Genomic DNA, 19,506 nt, shown 5'->3' on the forward strand with positions numbered 1-19,506 from the left:
GTGAGAAGGGCCAGCTTGTGGTTTCAAATTATCCCAGGAGTCCATCCCCCACTTCCCTAGCCAAAGCAAGTAAGTTTCCTTTCAACCTTCTTTTATGGGGAAGAATTTTTCTACATCTTTAACTAAGGGAGTAGCCCTTGGGTATCTTGGCTTTATTCGTTTGGAGGCCTCTTACTGGACTCTCTCTTATGGGCCCTAGGTTTTGTCTCTTGTTCTCTAGATAGCTATAAAATAGAAGCATTAGGTTATAAGGAATTGGTGGAATCTGGATTCCTCTTCCAGTTTTGTTTTAGCCTCTGGAAATCTTTTCTTTTTTTGCTTAGTCATGCACTAGAAAAAATTTAGCAACTTAATGCAGCAGTTTTAGAAGTTTGATAGTAGGGACGTTTTTCATGGTATATTCAGTCTTGCGTATCGTTCATGGAATTTTATCCTGTTTTGCCTACTTAGTCTCCATCATTTTTTAGGATGGAAACTATTCTAATACCTTTTATCCATCTTCCTTACAGGGTCTTCATTGCTTAATGAGTCTTAAATTGTGGTCAGTTTTGGCCATGGTGTGCAAAATTGAACCAGGAATTGAATGTTATTTTGCCAAATCAGGTTCTGTTCTAAGAAAATCAGAAAAATGTGTTGTGTGTGTGTGTGTGTATGACTACACTCATACATATAGGATCAGTTCAGTTCAGTCCAGTTGCTCAGTCGTGTCCGACTCTTTGCGACCCCATAAATTGTAACACGCCAGGCCTCCCTGTCCATCACCAACTCCCAGAGTTCACTAAGACTCACATCCATTGAGTCGGTGATGCCATCCAGCCGTCTCATCCTCTGTCATCCCCTTCTCCTCCTGCCCTCAATCCCTCCCAGCATCAGAGTCTTTTCCAATGAGTCAACTCTTCGCATGAGGTAGCCAAAGTACTGGAGTTTCAGCTTTAGCATCATTCCTCCCAAAGAAATCCCAGGGCTGATCTCCTTCAGAATGGACTGGTTGGATCTCCTTGCAGTCCAAGGGACTCTCAAGAGTCTTCTCCAACACCACAGTTCAAAAGCATCAATTCTTTGGCACTCAGCCTTCTTCACAGTCCAACTCTCACATCCATACATGACCACTGGAAAAACCATAGCCTTGACTAGATGGACTTTTGTTGGCAAAGTAATGTCTCTGCTTTTGAATATGCTGTCTAGGTTGGTCATAACTTTCCTTCCAAGGAGTAAGCGTCTTTTAATTTCATGGCTGCAGTCACCATCTGCAGTGATTTTGGAGCCCAGAAAAATAAAGTCTGACACTGTTTCCACTGTTTCCCCATCTATTTCCCATGAAGTGGTGGAACCAGATGCCACGATCTTCGTTTTCTGAATGTTGAGCTTTAAGCCTACTTTTTCACTCTCCACTTTCACTTTCATCAAAAGGCTTTTTAGTTCCTCTTCACTTTCTGCCATAAGGGTGGTGTCATCTGCATATCTGAAGTTATTGATATTTCTCCCGGCAGTCTTGATTCTAGCTTGTGTTTCTTCCAGTCCAGTGTTTCTCATGATATACTCTGCATATAAGTTAAATAAGCAGGGTGACAATATACAGCCTTGACGAACTCCTTTTCCTATTTGGAACCATTCTGTTGTTCCATGTCCAGTTCTAACTGTTGGCTTCCTGACCTGCATACAAATATTCTCAAGAGGCAGATCAGGTGGTCTGGTATTCCCATCTCTTTCAGAATTTTCCATAGTTTATTGTGATCCACACAGTGAAAGGCTTTGGCATAGTCAATAAAGCAGAAATAGATGTTTTTCTGAAACTCTCTTGCTTTTTCCATGATCCAGCGGATGTTGGCAATTTGATCTCTGGTTCCTCTGCCTTTTCTAAAACTAGCTTGAACATCTGGAATTTCACGGTTCATGTATTGCTGAAGCCTGGCTTGGAGAATTTTGAGCATTACTTTACTAGCATGTGAGATGAGTGCAATTGTGCGGTAGTTTGAGCATTCTTTGAAATTGCCTTTCTTTGGGATTGGAGTGAATACTGACCTTTTCCAGTCTTGTGGCCACTGCTGAGTTTTCCAAATTTGCTGGCATATTGAGTGCAGCACTTTCACAGCATCATCTTTCAGAATTTGAAATAGCTCCACTGGAATTCCATCACCTCCACTAGCTTTGTTTGTAGTGATGCTTTCTAAGGCCCACTTAACTTCACATTCCAGGATGTCTGGCTCTAGGTCAGTGATCACACCATCATGATTATCTTGGTCGTGATCTTTTTTGTACAGTTCTTCTGTGTATTCTTGCCATCTCTTTTTAATATCTTCTGCTTCTGTTAGGTCCATACCATTTCTGTCCTTTATCGAGCCCATCTTTGCATGAAATGTTCCCTTGGTATCTCTAATTTTCTTGAAGAGATCTCTAGTCTTTCCCATTCTGTTGTTTTCCTCTATTTCTTTGCATTGATCGCTGAGGAAGGCTTTCTTACCTCTTCTTGCTATTCTTTGGAACTCTGCATTCAGATGCTTATATCTTTCCTTTTCTCCTTTGCTTTTCGCTTCTCTTCTTTTCACAGCTATTTGTAAGGCCTCCCCAGACAGCCATTTTGCTTTTTTGCATTTCTTTTCCATGGGGATGGTCTTGATCCCTGTCTCCTGTACAATGTCACGAACCTCATTCCATAGTTCATCAGGCACTCTTATCTATCAAATCTAGGCTCTTAAATCTACTTCTCACTTCCACTGTATAGTCATAAGGGATTTGATTTAGGTCATACCTGAATGGTCTAGTGGTTTTCCCTACTTTCTTCAATTTAAGTCTGAATTTGGCAATAAGGAGTTCATGATCTGAGCCACAGTCAGCTCCTGATCTTGTTTTTGCTGACTGTATAGAGCTTCCCCATCTTTGGCTGCAAAGAATATAATCAGTCTGATTTCGGTGTTGACCATCTGGTGATGTCCATGTGTAGAGTCTTGTGTTGTTGGAAGAGGGTGTTTGCTATGACCAGTGGATTTTCTTGGCCAAACCCTATTAGTCTTTGCCCTGCTTCATTCCGTATTCCAAGGCCAAATTTGCCTGTTACTCCAGGTGTTTCTTGACTTCCTACTTTTGCATTCCAGTCCCCTATAACGAAAAGGACATCTTTTTTGGGTGTTAGTTCTAAAAGGTCTTGTAGGTCTTCATAGAACCGTTCAACTTCAGCTTCTTCGGCATTCGTGGTTAGTGCATAGACTTGGATTACCGTGATATTGAATGGTTTTCCTTGGAAACGAACAGAGATCATTCTGTCATTTTGAGATTGCATCCAAGTAGTGCATTTTGGACTCTTTTGTTGACGACGATGGCCACTCCATTTCTTCTGAGGGATTCCTGCCCACAATAGTAGATATAATGGTCATCTGAGTTAAATTTACCCATTCCAGTCCATTTAGTTCACTAATTCCTAGAATGTCGACATTCACTCTTGCCATCTCTTGTTTGACCACTTCCAATTTGCCTTGCTTCATGGACCTAACATTCCAGTTTCCTATGCAATATGCTCTTTACAGCATCGGACCTTGCTTCTATCACCAGTCACATCCACAGCTGGGTATTGTTTTTGCTTTGGCTCCATCCCTTCATTCTTTTTGGAGTTATTTCTCCACTGATCTCCAGTAGCATATTGGGCACCTACTGACCGGGGGAGTTCCTCTTTCAGTATCCTATCATTTTGCCTTTTTGTACTGTTCATGGGGTTCTCAAGGCAAGAATACTGAAGTGGTTTGCCATTCCCTTCTCCAGTGGACCACATTCTGTCAGATCTCTCCACCATGACCCGCCCATACACACTATGTAATATACTTTTATGTATATATGATGTATACCTATATAGGTATAATAAATATTTACAAATGACATACACATTTACAAATGATGTCAGATTTATTAATGTTGGTCTAACAAAATTGATTGAACCAATTTTCCAAGAATCACTAAATCATGGAATTTTTCAAATTTTCAAAATCTTCTGGGAAACTTGGTTGGTTGAATTTTGTTAGGCCCACATTAAATCTACATGCATAAGGAGACCAGAACTATTCACTGAAATGTTTCTAATACCCACCCTACATTGGTTTGCTTCTGTATGAATACTTTTATGATTCTTGTTATTGAAACCAGAATGATAATTTTAAGTGTGGAGAAGCTGAATCATTTCTTCAATTAATAGGCAGTCTTTTAAAATATTTTCAGAGCTCTTCAGAGTAATTACTTAAATACTTAAATCTTTTGTAAAGGATCTTGAAGAGTTTTACTAATATACCCTAAATCCAGATGATTATGGTAGTGGGAGACAGTGAGTCAGTAGTTTTATTTAGTTCCAACTTTGCATGTTTAAGTGTTAAATTTGACACTTTGAATTCCAGGCAGTGAAATTGGAGCTTATCTATTGATGTTAATTATAACCCTGTATTTGCCAACTGTATCACCACTCTACTTTCAGCAGTTTTCCAGTTTAGATTCAGTCGGTATAACCAGGCCATAGTTGGAGTATTTGTTTCATTTGACAGCAGTATCTAAAATCTAACTTTTAGCTGCCAGATTTTATGACCACCACTGAAAACTACAATCGGATAAATCTAATTACACTTAATACAAATTGATACAGAGGTCAAAATGAAGGCACTAATATATCCTGTAGTGCCTTTATGTCTTCAGTTACTTGTGCTGATTACTTGTTCTAACAGTGTGACATTATCCTGGTAGTAGTTAGAGCATTCTTTGTATCCTTACTTTGGAGTTTACTTGCTTTCGTTTCAAGGCTGTATGTCGTCACCCTGCTTGTTTAACTTATGTGCAGAGTATATTATGTGAAATGCTGGGCTGGATGAAGCACAAACTAGAATCAAGATTGCTGGGAGAAATATCAATAACCTCAGATATGCAGATGACACCACCCTTATGGCAGAAAGTGAAGAAGAACTAAAGAGTCTCCTGATGAAGTTGAAAGAGGAAAGTGAAAAAGTTGGTTTAAACCTCAACATTCAAAAAACGAAGATCATGTCATCTGTTCCCATCACTTCATGGCAAATAGATGGGGAAACAATGGAAACAGTGACAGACTTTATTTTCTTGAACTCCAAAATCACTGCAGATGGTGACTGCAGCCATGAAATTAAAAGACGCTTGCTCCTTGGAAGAGAAGATATGACCAACCTAGACAGCATATTAAAAAGCAGAGATATTACTTTGCCAACAAAGATCCATCCAGACAAAGCTATGGTTTTTCCAGTAGTCGTGTATGGATGTGAGAGTTGGAACATAGAGAAAGCTGAGCGCTGAAGAATTGATGCTTTTGAGTTGTGGTGTTGGAGAAGGCTCTTGAGAGTCCCGTGGACTGCAAAGAGATCCAACCAGTCAATCCTAAAGGAAATATTCATTGGAAGTACTGATACTGAAGCTGAAGCTCCAGTATTTTGGCCACCTGATGTGAAGAACTAACTCACTGGAAAAGACCCTGAAGCTGGGAAAGACTGAAGGCAGGAGGAGAAGGGGACAACAGAGGACAAGATGGTTGGATGGCATCACTGACTCGATGGACATGAGTTTGAGCAAGCTTGGGGAGTTGGTGATGGACAGGGAAGGCTGGCATGCTGCAGTCCTGGAGTTGCAAAGAGTTGGACACGACTGAGGAACTGAACTGAATTGCTTTCATTAGTTTATTTCCTAACAGTCTGTTGTTGATTTGACTGATGTTTTGTGACAAGGTCCCTTTCTCCATTTTCCTGTGCTGTTTAACTAATACCAGGTTTTTAGTAGGCTCTATGGCTAAGTGCCATTTGAAAGTTCTCTACTCTGTTTTTATCCCTTTGAAAATAGCTTTCATGGAAGTGGGTTTCCTTCCTTGCCTTGCGGGAGAGTTCCATCACAACTTCTTTTGGTTGCATGGGCTATCTTGGTCAAGCCAGTTCTATACCTTGGTATCTGTAAGAGTGGGAAAAGGATTTGAATGTATTTGATCTCCTGTGGCTGTACAAAAACATTTGATTGTGGTCTTCAACTTAGACCTCATCTATTAGCATATCCTTCCCCTGTCATTGATGATAATATACAGTGGTCTTCTTTCACCTTTTGCAATCGGCATTCAAATTACCTTAGTAAGGTCTGAGTTAAATTGATAGACAAACTGAAGTAAGGAAGGGAAGGAACTTTAAACTCCTCTTGACCTCCTGCAGTTTCTCTTGCAACATCATGCTCAGATCTGTTTTTCCATTTTATTTTTAACTTTTGGAATAAACAAGAAATACTAATGATGCTTTTATGGAGCTTAATGAGAAGAAAATGTTTCATGACTAAAACCATGACAGAAGTTAAAAAACATATATATGAAAAAGAAAAGAACAAACCAAACTCTGAATTTTTTTCTTGGATTAATCAAAAACAAAAGCAAAATGTTTAGTCCTTTGTGTCTTGAAGTTCTCTTTGGTTCTGAAAACATTTCAACAGATAAACTTTGTTTGATATAATACTCCTTTGTATCTATCTTTGAGGCAATCAGAAACCTACATCTTAGTTTCCTACCCTTCCTTCTCTTTCTCTGTTTTTAGCATATATGGAGGGTCTCCTCTATGCCAGTCTCTGTGCTATTAGCTGGAGATAAAATGGATAAGACATGGCCTCAGCCAACAAGGAGATTAACCTTTTGGTATGGGGAAATCGACAAGTGAATGGGTAATCAGAATATAATTAAACAAGTTCTGAAATGGCATTAATAACAAAAGAGAAACACATAACAGAGTCTATGTTTAGAGAATGTTTCCCAGTAAAAGAAAGGTGCAAGCTGAGATTTGAAGAGTGAATTGGAAGTTAACTCTTAACTAAAAGAAAATGGAGAAAAAGCAGTCTAGGTCCCGGAAACAGGATTCCTTAGCCATATTTAGACTTTGGCTGCTGGTTGTTTTCTTTGATTTGCCTGCTACCTTTGAAGAATGAACAGTGGTAAACATTTAGGATACTTTCCTTTCCAAGTAGCAGACTATTAAGACAAAGTGGAAATAGGAAGTTTTCCCTAAAATAGAACATTTCTTATCACACATAACATGAAGACTGGAGATAGGACTATTCAAGGTTCATCATTAAGGACCCAGTTATTTTCTTTCCTCGTTGGAATTATCAAGTTATTGGCAGTATCTCCTCTCATCTCTGGATGGTTGCTGCATCCCAAAGCATTATACAGAACAATTTTCAAAGTAGAAAAAGCAGTTTCTTTTCCTGTATCCTTCAGGAAAGAAGCCTTTCTTTGGATCCTCACTCCCAAACTTCCTTTTACTTCATCAGTGAGTTGAGTTGTGTCATCTGTTAATTGGTCACTGACTAGGGGAATTAAATTACTGTAGTGGTCTAAATTATTAATAGTTTTACTTCTTGCATTGGGCTTCCCATGTGGCTCAGTGGGTAAAGAATCTGCCTGTCATGCTGGAGATGCAGGGGACACTGGTTCGATCCCTGGGTTGGGAAGGTCCCGTGGAGGAGAGCATGGCAACCCACTCTAGTATTCTTGGCTAGAGAATCCCAGGACAGAGGGGCCTGGCGGGCTGCAGTCCATAGGGTTGCAAAAGAATTGGACATAATTGAAGTGACTAAGCATGTGTGCACGCACCTCTTGGAGTAGGATAGAAAGGTGAAATACCAGAACAAATTGGGCCTCTTCCAATAGGAAGAAGAATGGAATAGCTGTTGTGTAGGCACAGCTAGTAGATAACTGACTCATCTTAAAGCAGAAGTGTGTATGTGTGTCTTTTTAAAAACCATGCTTCATATTGCATTGTCAGGCTTCATATTGCATTAGTTTTTCCTTTTTTTGCGGAGAGGAGGTGGGCCCAGGTGTATCAGTAACAGGCAATGTAATTTTGATTAAGGCGTTTAACTTTTCTTGATTTCAGTTTCCTCCATTGTACAATAAAGGCTTTGTATTCCATTTGCAAGACCTCTTTCAGCTCTAATGTTTTAGGGGTCCATGTGACTTTCTTGCTGTCCTTTGCTGTAAAAGGAGACAGACTGATGTACTACAGAGAATACTCTCTAGGAGTGTGGACTTGGCAAGTTACTTCATCTTGGATTTTAGGTTCTTCAGAATAGAATAATGTCTAATTTATAAGGTGCCTAGGATTTACATGAGATAACATATGCTCATTACATTGTATTTTTTTTATCTTTTGACAAACCAGTGGGAGTTGATATAGGCTTTCACAAGGGATATAATCCTCTTATATCAGTACTTGGGAATAAATATTTTTGTTGAATAGAATTCCTGAAGTTTTTTATTTATAAGTTAAAAAAATCTCTGTTAATTTAGGTGCAATATTTAGAAGTATGTGTCAGATATGGACATTACGATGAAACATTTTCGTTTTCACAGAAGCCTGTGGTTTATTTGGGTATGTTTTTTGGAAATGACTGCACAAGGCAGTATTTATGAAGTTGAATGAAAATTTAGGCTATACAAAGTTGCTAGTTTCCAAGCATATCTTCTTGTTTAACTTTCACTAGGTACCAGAATATTTGTTGGATCATCACAAATAATTAAACCCATGGTGCCGTTTATTTTGTAGTCTTGTTTAACTATGACACACCTAAGGCCCACATGTCAAAAGCATAGAACTTTGTTTTTAAGATTCTACTTTCTATTAGAAATGGACATTTAAACATTAGAGTACTTTATATACAATATCATTTAATAACAAGTTATAAGACTTTGGCTAGCAAATATTATAGAATATAGTTTTAGATTTTTTTAAAAATTTTATTTTATTTTTAAATTTTACATAATTGTATTAGTTTTGCCAAATATCAAAATGAATCCGCCACAGGTATACATGTGTTCCCCATCCTGAACCCTCCTCCCTCCTCCCTCCGCATACCATCCCTCTGGGTCATCCCAGTGCACTAGCCCCAAGCATCCAGTATCGTGCATCGAACCTGGACTGGCAACTCGTTTCTTACATGATATTTTACATGTTTCAATGTCATTCTCCCAAATCTTCCCACCCTCTCCCTCTCCCACAGATAGTTTTAGATTTTTAAGCAGTCCTTTGCTTGGTCACATCAAATTTTAAAGAATGTTAGAAATGGGCCATCACTAGATGGCAGTCTTTCTCCAGTTTTAATTCATTTATTGCAGGGAAGGGAAATAACTCGTTGTTCAAGTTCAATGTTGACTACAAGTATTAGATTAATTTCAGGAGATCTATGGTCTTTCCAGAATTTAAGGCTTGTTGTTTTTGTTTTTAGCATTTTATATCTGATGGGTGGTTAGCACTAAGTCTGAGGTATATGTGAAATGCCGATGTAAGTTGAACTGTTAGGTACTGACTATAATTATAATTGCCTTTTCTATGTTAGGCAATTTGAAACAAACTTTTAGGTTTTTAACCCTTTGATAACCAGATGAAAACTATGGATATTTCCCTAAAAACTTATATATATGTGCTTTTTCCTATACATACAAAATCCATATAAGATACGGAAATTGTGGTTTTCCAGTTGTGTACTCTTGGAACACATGTTAATTAAACACAGTCTAAAACTCCTGTTTTAAGTGTAGGTTTTACATTTTATTCTAACTTTTTAAATTCTCAAGATACTCAGGAGATCCACTATATAAGCCTTTCATATTATTCAACATTATTATAATTAAGAGAGTGTTAGAATCATAAAGGCCCTAAAATAGGAGAAACAGGTGGGGCCCTAGTGATAAGGATGTAGAAAATACATTAACTCTTTACATTGTTCTGAAAAATGTTTGATGTTTACGTTATCATGACTGGACTTGAAAGTGGAATTGAATTGTAGAAATTTAGAGCTAGGCTGATGCTAAAAAGAATTTATAATTGATTGCTTCCTATTTCCTAAATGAGAAAGCTGAGTGTCCTAGAGATTAACTCCTAGTTAATCACATGGCTAAACACCAAGGCCACACAGTCAAGGCAGCTAAAATCCACTTTTCCTTTCTTTCACTTATACTTTTTAAAATAGAAATTTCAGGGAGCTAGGGAGGCACTATTAACATAAATTATAAACTTCTTAACTTTGAGATTTTCTTCTCCTTGAGGTTGTCTTTTGCATATTAATGTAGCTTTTTGGAGGAAGAACAATAGAAAGTTTTACATTGTATAAGGAAGTATACTTACTATTTAAAAGTATTATTGGGTCAAGATATAACTGAATTTGAAACCAAGAGGCTTGTGTCAATATTAAGTAATAATCTTCTTATGCCATTTACATGGTTGGATTTTCAGTGGTTATTTCTCTTCTTCAAATGGCAAGGAACACTGGTGCCTTTACATGGAAACCTTTCTTTTTCTTTCCTTTGGAGGGGGAACAGTTAGGCTTGTTTGAGGTTAGTTACAGATAGCTCATTTAGGCATTTTAATTGTTTTAATTGTCAAAGAAAGGGTTATTTATAATTTATTTGAAGATCTCTTCCTTTTATTTATTCATAAATAAATGTTCAGAATTTTTACTGTAATCCAAACTTGTATATGTATTACGTTCTATGATTATTGCTGAGTTTTGGGCAATGGAACTTACTTGCTGAATCAGGATGGTAATCTGGTATCTACAAATTATGTGCTGTGTGTGCTCAGCTGCTTCAGTTGTGTCTGACTCTTTGTGACCCTAAGGACCATAGCCTGCCAGGCTCCTCTGTCTGTGGGATTCTCCAGGTATGAATACTGGAGTGGGTTGCCATGCCCTCCTTTAGGGGATCTTCCCAGCCCAGGGATTGAACTTGCATTTCTTGAATTGGCATGCGGGTTCTCTACCACTAGCACCACCTGGGAAGCCCAAATGATTATAGAACCAGAAAATGTTGGTAATGAGCAAAAGTATATTTGTTGAATAAATGTCAGACATCTAAGAGCTCTTAGAGATAATGTTCTTCCTAGGTGGCACTGCTGCTGCTGCTGCTAAGTCGCTTCAGTCGTGTCCGACTCTGTGTGACCCCAGAGACTGCAGCCCACCAGGCTCCCCCGTCCCTGGGATTCTCCAGGCAAGAACACTGGAGTGGGTTGCCATTTCCTTCTCCAATGCATGAAAGTGAAAAGTGAAAGTGAAGTCGCTCCGTCGTGTCCGACTCTTTGCGACCCCATGGACTGCAGCCCACCAGGCTCCTCCATCCATGGGATTTTCCAGGCAAGAGTACTGGAGTGGTGCCACTAGTGGTGAAGAATCTGCCTGCCAATGCAGGAGATGCAGGAGACACAGGTTTAGTTCCTGGGTCGATGAGATCCTCTGGAGAAGGAAATGACAATCCACTTCAATGTTCTTGCCTGGGAAATCCCATGGATGGAGAAGCCTAGTGGGCTACAGTCCATGGGGTTGCAGAGTTGGACACGACTGAGCAACTAAACAACAACAGAGACAACAGTAGTCATTCATTTAGTTGGTGCATGTTTACTTACTACCTCTTACCTATCTGGCATTGTTTTAGAGATAGAGGTGAATGTGGCAGACAAAGTTGTTGCCCTGGAGCTTACAATCTAATTGGGATGGGTTGGGGGGGAAGATAACAAACTGAATGAGAAGGAGAAAATTGTTTGAAGATGTAGGGAATGAGTGTCATTAGCATATGAACAGCAAAAACAAAATGCTTGAGGCAGGAAGAGACTGAAAAAAAATCCTCTGTAGCAGGAGCATAGAGGATGGAGGAAGGCAAGGCTAGAGGTGTGACTTAGGGAGAAACAATATTAGAAAAATAATCAGAGGCTAGGTTATGTGGAATGTTATAGGCCATGATAATAAGGATTTATGACTTTTATTCCTTTTGTAAAGAGAAGGAATCGGAGAGTCCGACTCTTGCAACTCCATGGACTGTAGCCTGCCAGGCTCCTCTCTCCGTGGGATTCTCTAGGTTAGAATACTGGAGTGGGTTGCCATTCCCTTCTCCAGAGGGTCTCCCTGACCCAGGAATCAAATCTAGGTCTCCTGCATCGCAGGCACTGAGCTATGAAGGAAGCCCCTTGACTAACACAAACAAGAGGGTAACATCTGAACTACTGCTTCATAAAGGCCATTTTTACTGCTGTGTGGAGTATCTCCTTTGGGACAAGAAGTAGCGGGAGTGAGGGGTGCTGAATGGAGAGTTTTAGGAGGCTATTGCTTTGGTCCAGTGAGCCAGTGATAGCAGTTTAGACTAGGGTTTTTATTGGAAATGGTGGGATGGTGGTTAATTTTAAGATATGCCTTGGAGGTTAAGTTGTCAGGACTTCCTAGCAGATTGGATGAGGTTTGATGGAAAGAGGTGCATTGGGAGTGATTCCTGGATTTGGGTATTTGACTTGGGCAACTGGATACGCCATTAGCTCTGATGGGTAGCTGAGTGGTAGAGAGCTTTTGAGAGGATCAAGTTTGGGATTGGAGATAGTTTGGTGATAGATGATTTTTTTCTATGTTAAAATTCAAGATGATTTTTAAAAATCCAATTGGAGTTGTTAAATAGTAGCTAGGCATTTGAGCCTAGTGCTTAGGGAAGTGCTCAGAATTGAAGGTATAGATTAGGAAGTCTAGCACTATAGTAGATGGTATATATTATAAAGACATGGAATTAGCTGTCATTTCTTGGTGAGAGAGCACAGGTAGGTAAGAGAAGAGCTCTTTGGAATATTAAGAAAAAGAATAGAGGAGGAGGAGTCCAGGAAGGAGATTAAGAAGGTATGTCAGTAAAATGATGAAAACCACTTAGTGTGGCATCATTGAAGTCTAGAGAAAAGAGTGTTTCCAGAAGGAAGATATATTAAACCATAGAAAATGCTGCCATTAGGTGCAGTAAGTTGCTAACTATTCGGAGGTGAGGAGGTAGAAAGAAATTTTGCTGGGAAGAGGAGCAGTGACATAAGATGGTGGCTGGAGGGAAATGAGTAGGTAAAGATGGATTTCATAAAGTCATGTTTATATATTCATGAGAATGATTTAGTAGAGTGGAAGAGATATATAATTCAGGGTAGGAATGAAAGGGGATAATTGCAGGAGTAAAGTTCTTAGAGACAACAAGAATGACTATAGATAAACACTTGAATTTTTATTGTTACAAGAGGGTGGACAGAATAGGAGTTTTAAATGTAAGCAGGTTGTTTGAGAGGAGATGAAATAATACATATATGGTATATATAGATAACATATATATATATTTCTGTGAAATACAACTGAAAGTGACAGAGAGGGTGGACATTTGAGGAGTGGAGAAAGTAAGGTTTTCACACATTTTAGAGACTACAAAGTGATTTTTTTTGGTGGTGGTACTGGGTGGGATAATTTTAATATTATTATCTAGTGATGTTTGGCTGCCCAATTTAAATTTGTCATCAGATGTAGCTGAACTGTTTAGCAGCACAGCTGTGTGATTTGTCTCTAGCAATGTCAGCTTCTTGAGTATAATCTTGGAGTAAATGTATAGTTGGGTTTTTCCAAAATTAAGTTTTTCTAGATTAGTTTAACTGAGAAAGAAAGGTACAGAGGAATTAAAATTCAGTCTTTTTATGATGAGAATTCTATGATGATTACTGTCAAACACTTAAATATTTTTCAATAAATAAGGAAGTAAAATTTTAGATTTTCCTAAAAAAATTCATCAAGCATTGGGGCAACATTAATACAATTGAATTACTCTGTGGTTTATGTTACTTAAACATCTAATTTCTAAATAAATTTGCTTGTGGGTTTGTAATTTTGTCTCTCTTTCTTAAGTATAAATCTATGTCTAATCTTCATGGCATTTTTTTTTTTTTTTGTAAAAGGTCTGTCTATGATGGTGAAGAACATGGACGATTCATGGAGAAGCTTGAAACTCGTATACGCAATCATGACCGAGAAATTGAGAAAATGTGCAACTTTCATTATCAGGGCTTTGTGGACTCTATAACAGAACTGCTGAAAGTAAGAGGAGAAGCCCAGAAACTCAAAGTAAGGAGACTCTCTCTGTCTTGGGGTTTTGGTTAACATTAAAGGAGTAGGGACTGCATTACAGGTTACATATTTGTGGTAAAGATTTTTGAATAGTAAGAAAGAGGTTTGTACTGAAACATAGATAATTGGGATTATAGCTTTTAGCTGAAAAGGATACTCTTTTAAGTTAAAATTTATTGGGGATAACTACATGTGGATGAGAGCTAGTAATAAAAATCAGTTTCTTCCAGATAGAAACTTAATTGATCCTTCTAGTCCTCTGTCTACTTCCTTGCTAGATAAAACCCATCACCATTGAATGACAGAATTGCAAGCCATGGCTGCAGAAGTCTTTGCGGCATGGCAATCTGCAGCTGCTGCTGCTAAGTCGCTTCAGTCGTGTCCGACTCTGTGCGACCCCATAGACGGCAGCCCACCAGGCTCCCCCTCCCTGGGATTCTCCAGGCAGGAACACTGGAGTGGGTTGCCATTTCCTTCTCCAATGCATGAAAATGAAAAGTGAAAGTGAAGTCGCTCAGTTGTGTCCGACTCTTTGCGACCCCGTGGACTGCAGCCTACCAGGCTCCTTCATCCATGGGATTCTCCAGGCAAGAGTACTGGAGTGGGCTGCCATTGCCTTCTCTGATGGCAATCTGAGGCAGGGGAAAAAAAAATTGTGATAGTTGTGGAAGGTCTTCTACCAAAGTATGGAAGTTCTTTCTTGATAGGACTAACTCAAGTTCAGGAGAGAGGGTGGCTGTATTGGTTTTGTCCCTGGCATAGCAGATTTCCTTATCTTGGGTAACTGACTTTGCTACAGAAAAACTACTGTGTTTGATTATGGGATGCTGTCTTAGTGCCTTTTGGGGGGGGGGTGTTATGAAATAAACAATATTGGCTCTATAAAATCACCCAAATTCTGAAGTACAAATCACAGTGGGTCTGCAAGGTTTCAAATAGGAATTTATGGACGTGTATAACAACTATCCAGTCATCATAAGAAATATAATGTTACAAAGAAAATTAAATCTCTCTTTTTTACCCTTCTCAGTAGCTTTCTTCACTCTACCATTCAAAAATAGCAAATCTTATTTGTTGTTAATGTTCTTTAATGCTTAACTATTATCATTGAAATTAAATTAATTTATTCAGCTTACCAAATTTAATTTCAGGTGAATTAAAAAGTTAAATGTAAAAAATAAAACCGTAAAGAAACAAGTAGAAAATATAGATGAATATTTATGTGATTTTGGAGAGTGAGGAATGCATTTCTAAACACAATTCCTAAGCTAGAAAGAAAATATTGATCCATACAATGATAGTACAGTGAAAGAACTTTCTACATACAAGTTAAAAATGTAAAAGTAAATAATAAAATATTTACAAATACATATGACAAATGATTGATATCCTAACAGAAAATATCTTAATAGGAAAAATATGAATACTAATAGAAAACAGAAATGCTTGTTAATGTACAGTTTACATACAAAGAAATAGAAGGAAATGCTACAATTTAGAAATAATTAAATACAAATTTAAACAATAAAGTGCCACCTAATAAAATAAAAAAAATGAAACAAATGTTAATTAAAGTTGGAGATGATACTTATCAACTGGGGAATGCCTGGTTGGAGTGGAGACTATTACAACTTTTAAGGGGAGCAGTTTTATATATCAATACTGAAAACTTCTTATGGATCACTGCCTTGTCATGGTGAAGGGGCTTGCATAACTCAATGAAGCTATGAGCCTTGCTGTGCAGGACCACCCAAGATGGACACGTCATAGTAGAGAGTTCTGACAAAATGTAGTCCACTGGAGGAGAGAATAGCAAACCACTCCAGTACTCCTGCTATGAGAACCCCATGAACTGTATAAAAAGGTAAAAAGATATGAAACCAAAAGATGAGCGCCCCAGGTCAGAAGGTGTCCAATATGCTACTGGGGAAGAGCAGATGGCAATTTCTCATAGCTCTAGAAAGAATGAAGCAGATGGGCCAAAGCGGAGAGATGCTGACTTGTGGATGTGTCTGGTAATGAAAGTAAAATCCGATGCTATAAAGAACAGTATTGCACAGGAAGCTGGAGTGTTAGGTCCATGAATCGAGGTAAATTGGATGTGGTCAAGCAGGAGATGGCAAGAGTAAACATTAACATATTAGGAATCAGTGAACTAAAATGGACGAGAATGGGAGAATTTAATTCATATGACCATTATTACATCTACTACTGTGGGCAAGAATCCGTTAGAAGATATGAAGTAGCCCTCATAGTCAACAAAAGAGACCAAAATGCAGTACTTGGTTGCAACCTCAAAAACAGCAGAATGATCTTGGTTCATTTCTAAAACAAACCATTCAACATCACAGTAATCTTAAGTCTGTGTCCAGCCACCAGTGCCGAAGAAGCTGAAGTTGATCAGTTTTATGAAGACCTAGAGGACCTCCTAGAACAAACACCAAAAAAAGAATGTCCTATTCATCACAGGGGATTGGAATGCAAAAGTAGGAAGTTAAGAGATACCTGTAGTAACAGGCAAGTTTGGCATTGGAGTACAAAATGAAGCAGGACAAAGGCTAGCAGAATTTTGCCAAGAGAATACACTGATCATAGCAAACACCCTTTTTCAACAACACAAAAGAAGACTTTATGCATGGATATCACCACATGATCAATACCGAAATCAGATTGATTGCGTTCATTGCAGCCAAAGGTGGAGACGCTCTATACAGTCAGCAAAAACAAGACCTGGAACTGACTGTGGAACAGATCATCAGGTCCTTATAGCAAAATTCAGGCTTAAACTAAGGAAAGTGGGGAAACCACTAGGCCAGTCAGGTATGATCTAAAAATCCCCTATGATTATAGTTAAAGTTAAGTCGCTTAGTCGTGTCTGACTCTTTGCGACCCCATGGACTGTAGCCCACCAGGCTCCTCTGTCCATGGGATTCTCCAGGCAAGAATACTGGAGTGGGTTGCCATTTCCTTCTCCAGGGGATCTTCCAGACCCAGGGATCAAACCTGGGTCTCCCGCATTGCAGGCAGACACTTTAACCTCTGAGCCACCAGGGAAGCCCCCTATGATTATAGGGAGGTTACAAATAGATCTGGTAGATCTGGTAGACAGAGTTCCTGAAGAACTGTGGACAGAACTTCCTAATATACAAGAGGTACTGCAAGGAGGCAAAGTAGTTTTACAAATAGCTGAGGAAAGAAGAGAGGCTTAAGGCAAGGAAGAAAGGGAAAGGTATAACCAACTGAATGCAGAGTTCCAGAGAATAGCAGGGAGAGACAGGAAGGCCTTATTCAATGAACATTGACGAGAAGTAGAAGAAAACAACAGAAGGGGAGAGACTAGAGGTCTCTTGAAGAAACTAGAGATATCACAGGAAAATTTCAATGCAAAGATAGGCATTATAAAGGACAGAAATGGTTAAGACCTAGTAGAAGCAGAAGAGATCCAGAAGAGATGGCAGGAATACACAGAAGAACTGTACAAAAAAGGTCTTAATGACCCAGATAACCACGATTGTGTAGTCTCTCACCCAGAGCCAGATATCCTGGAACGTGAAGTCAAGTGGGCCTTAGGAAGCACTGCTGCCAATAAAGCTAGTGGAGGTGATGGAATTCCAGTTGAGCTATTTAAAATCCTAAAAGATGATACTATTAAAGTGCTGCATTCAATATGTCAGCAAATTTGGAAATACCAGCAGTGGCCACATAACTGGAAAAGGCCAATATTCATCCCAATTCCCAAGAAAGGCAGTACTAAAGAATGTTCAAATTACTGGACAGTTGCATTCACTTCCTATGCTAGTAAGGTTGTGCTCAAAATCTTTCAAGCCAGGCTTCAGCAGTACTTGAATCAAGAACTTCTAGATGTCCAAGCTGGGTTTAGTAAAGGCAGAGGAACAGGGATCACATTGCCAACTGAATCATAGAGAAAGCAAGGGAATTCCAGAAAAAAACTTCTATTTCTGATTCATTGACTATGCTAAAGCCTTTGACTATGTGAATCGTAGCAAACTGGAAAACTCTTAAAGATATGAGAATACCAGACCATCTTACCTGTCTCCTCAGAAACGTATTTGTGGGTCGAGAAGCATCAGTTAGGACCTTATATGGAACAACTGACTGGTTCAGAATTGAGAAAGAGTGCGACAAGTCTGTATATTGTCACCCTGTTTATTTAACTTATATTCAGAACACATTATGTGAAATGTTGGGTTGGATGAGTTACAGGCTGGAATCAAAATTGCCAGGAGAAATATCAACAATCTCAGATATGCAGATGATACCACTTTAATGGCAGAAGGTGAAGAGGAACTAAAGAGCCTCTTGATGAAGGTGAAAGAGGAGACTGAAAAAGCCAGCTTAAAACTCAGTATTAAAAAAAGCTAAGATCATGGCATCTGACCCCATCACTTCATGGCAAATAGAAGTGGAAAACATGGAAGTGGTGACAAATTTCCTCTTTTTGGGCTTTAAAATCACTGTGGATGGTGACTGCAGTCATGAAATTTGAAGACGATTGCTTCTTGGAAGGAAACTATGACAGTCCTAGACAGTGTATTAAAAAGCAAAGACATCACTCTGCTGACAAAGGTCCATATAGTCAAGGCTATGGTTTTTCCAATAGTCATGTACTGATGTGAGAGATGCACCATTAAGAAAGCAGAGCACCAAAGAATTGATACTTTCAAACTGTGGTGCCGGAAAAGACTCTTGAGAATCCCTTGGACCACAAGGAGATCGAACGAGTCAGTCCTAAAGGAAATCAACCCTGAATACTCATTGAAAGGAGTATTAATGCTTGAGCCACCTGATGCGAACAGCAGACTCATTGAAAAAGACCTGACGCTGGGAAAGACTGAAGGCAGAAGGAGAAGAGGGCGACAGATGAGATGGTTGAATGGCATCACCGATTCAATGGACATGAACTTGCGCAAACTCCGAGAGATGGTGAGGGACAGGGAGGCCTGGCGTACTGCAGTTCATGGGGTCACAAAGAGCTGGACTTGACGACTGAACAACAACAACTGAAAACTGCAAACAGCAACAAATGAAAACTATGTTTTCGTTTATTCTAAAGCTACAGGTGCATGTACAGTGATGTGCATGTGATTTTTTTTTTTGATGGCTAAGACTTTAAAATGTCCCTGAAAGTCATGTACTAGAGGATTAGTAAAATAAAGCATGGTATATCCATTTAAAAGAGTAAGAAACTACATTACTGTAGAAGGATATCTGATATGAGAACGTTTGCGTAATGTATAAAAACAGATTGAAAAGTATGAACAATTCGGTTCAATTTAAAAAGTTATACTGAATTTTAGGGGACTGAAAAGCCTCAAGTGGACAGAACTGTTTGAAATATGTGAAAATAAAGATACGGCGCTTCTGCCAGGAGTTGTACGTGCTGTTTGTCCTCACTCTTCTTCCTCATCCCAGCTTCCCATCCATCCTCTCCGTGTGCTGTTCTTGATGCCTGTGTTTGAAAACCTCTCTCTCTTCCTCGGGTGCTTTGTCCATGACAGGCAAAAGGGTGCTTTGTCTCTGGTTACTGAAGTAGACATGTAGTGGAGTACCTGAATATTACCCATAATGTTCTCT

At 39.0% G+C, this 19,506-nt stretch overlaps 1 protein-coding gene across 5 annotated transcripts in view; it reads left to right on the plus strand.

Moving 5' to 3' along the window:
- EXOC6B (exocyst complex component 6B) overlaps positions 1–19,506 on the plus strand; it is a 721,824-nt gene that overhangs the window by 78,391 nt on the left and 623,927 nt on the right. For all 5 annotated transcript variants that reach the window (XM_005212511.5, XM_024999183.2, XM_059891507.1 and 2 more), the window contains exon 2: positions 13,743–13,908. In XM_005212511.5, the coding sequence (XP_005212568.1) occupies positions 13,743–13,908 (166 nt within the window). The remainder of the gene's footprint in view (positions 1–13,742; positions 13,909–19,506) is intronic.

Source organism: Bos taurus, chromosome 11 (assembly GCF_002263795.3).
Source record: "Bos taurus isolate L1 Dominette 01449 registration number 42190680 breed Hereford chromosome 11, ARS-UCD2.0, whole genome shotgun sequence".
Taxonomy (NCBI): domain Eukaryota; kingdom Metazoa; phylum Chordata; class Mammalia; order Artiodactyla; family Bovidae; genus Bos; species Bos taurus.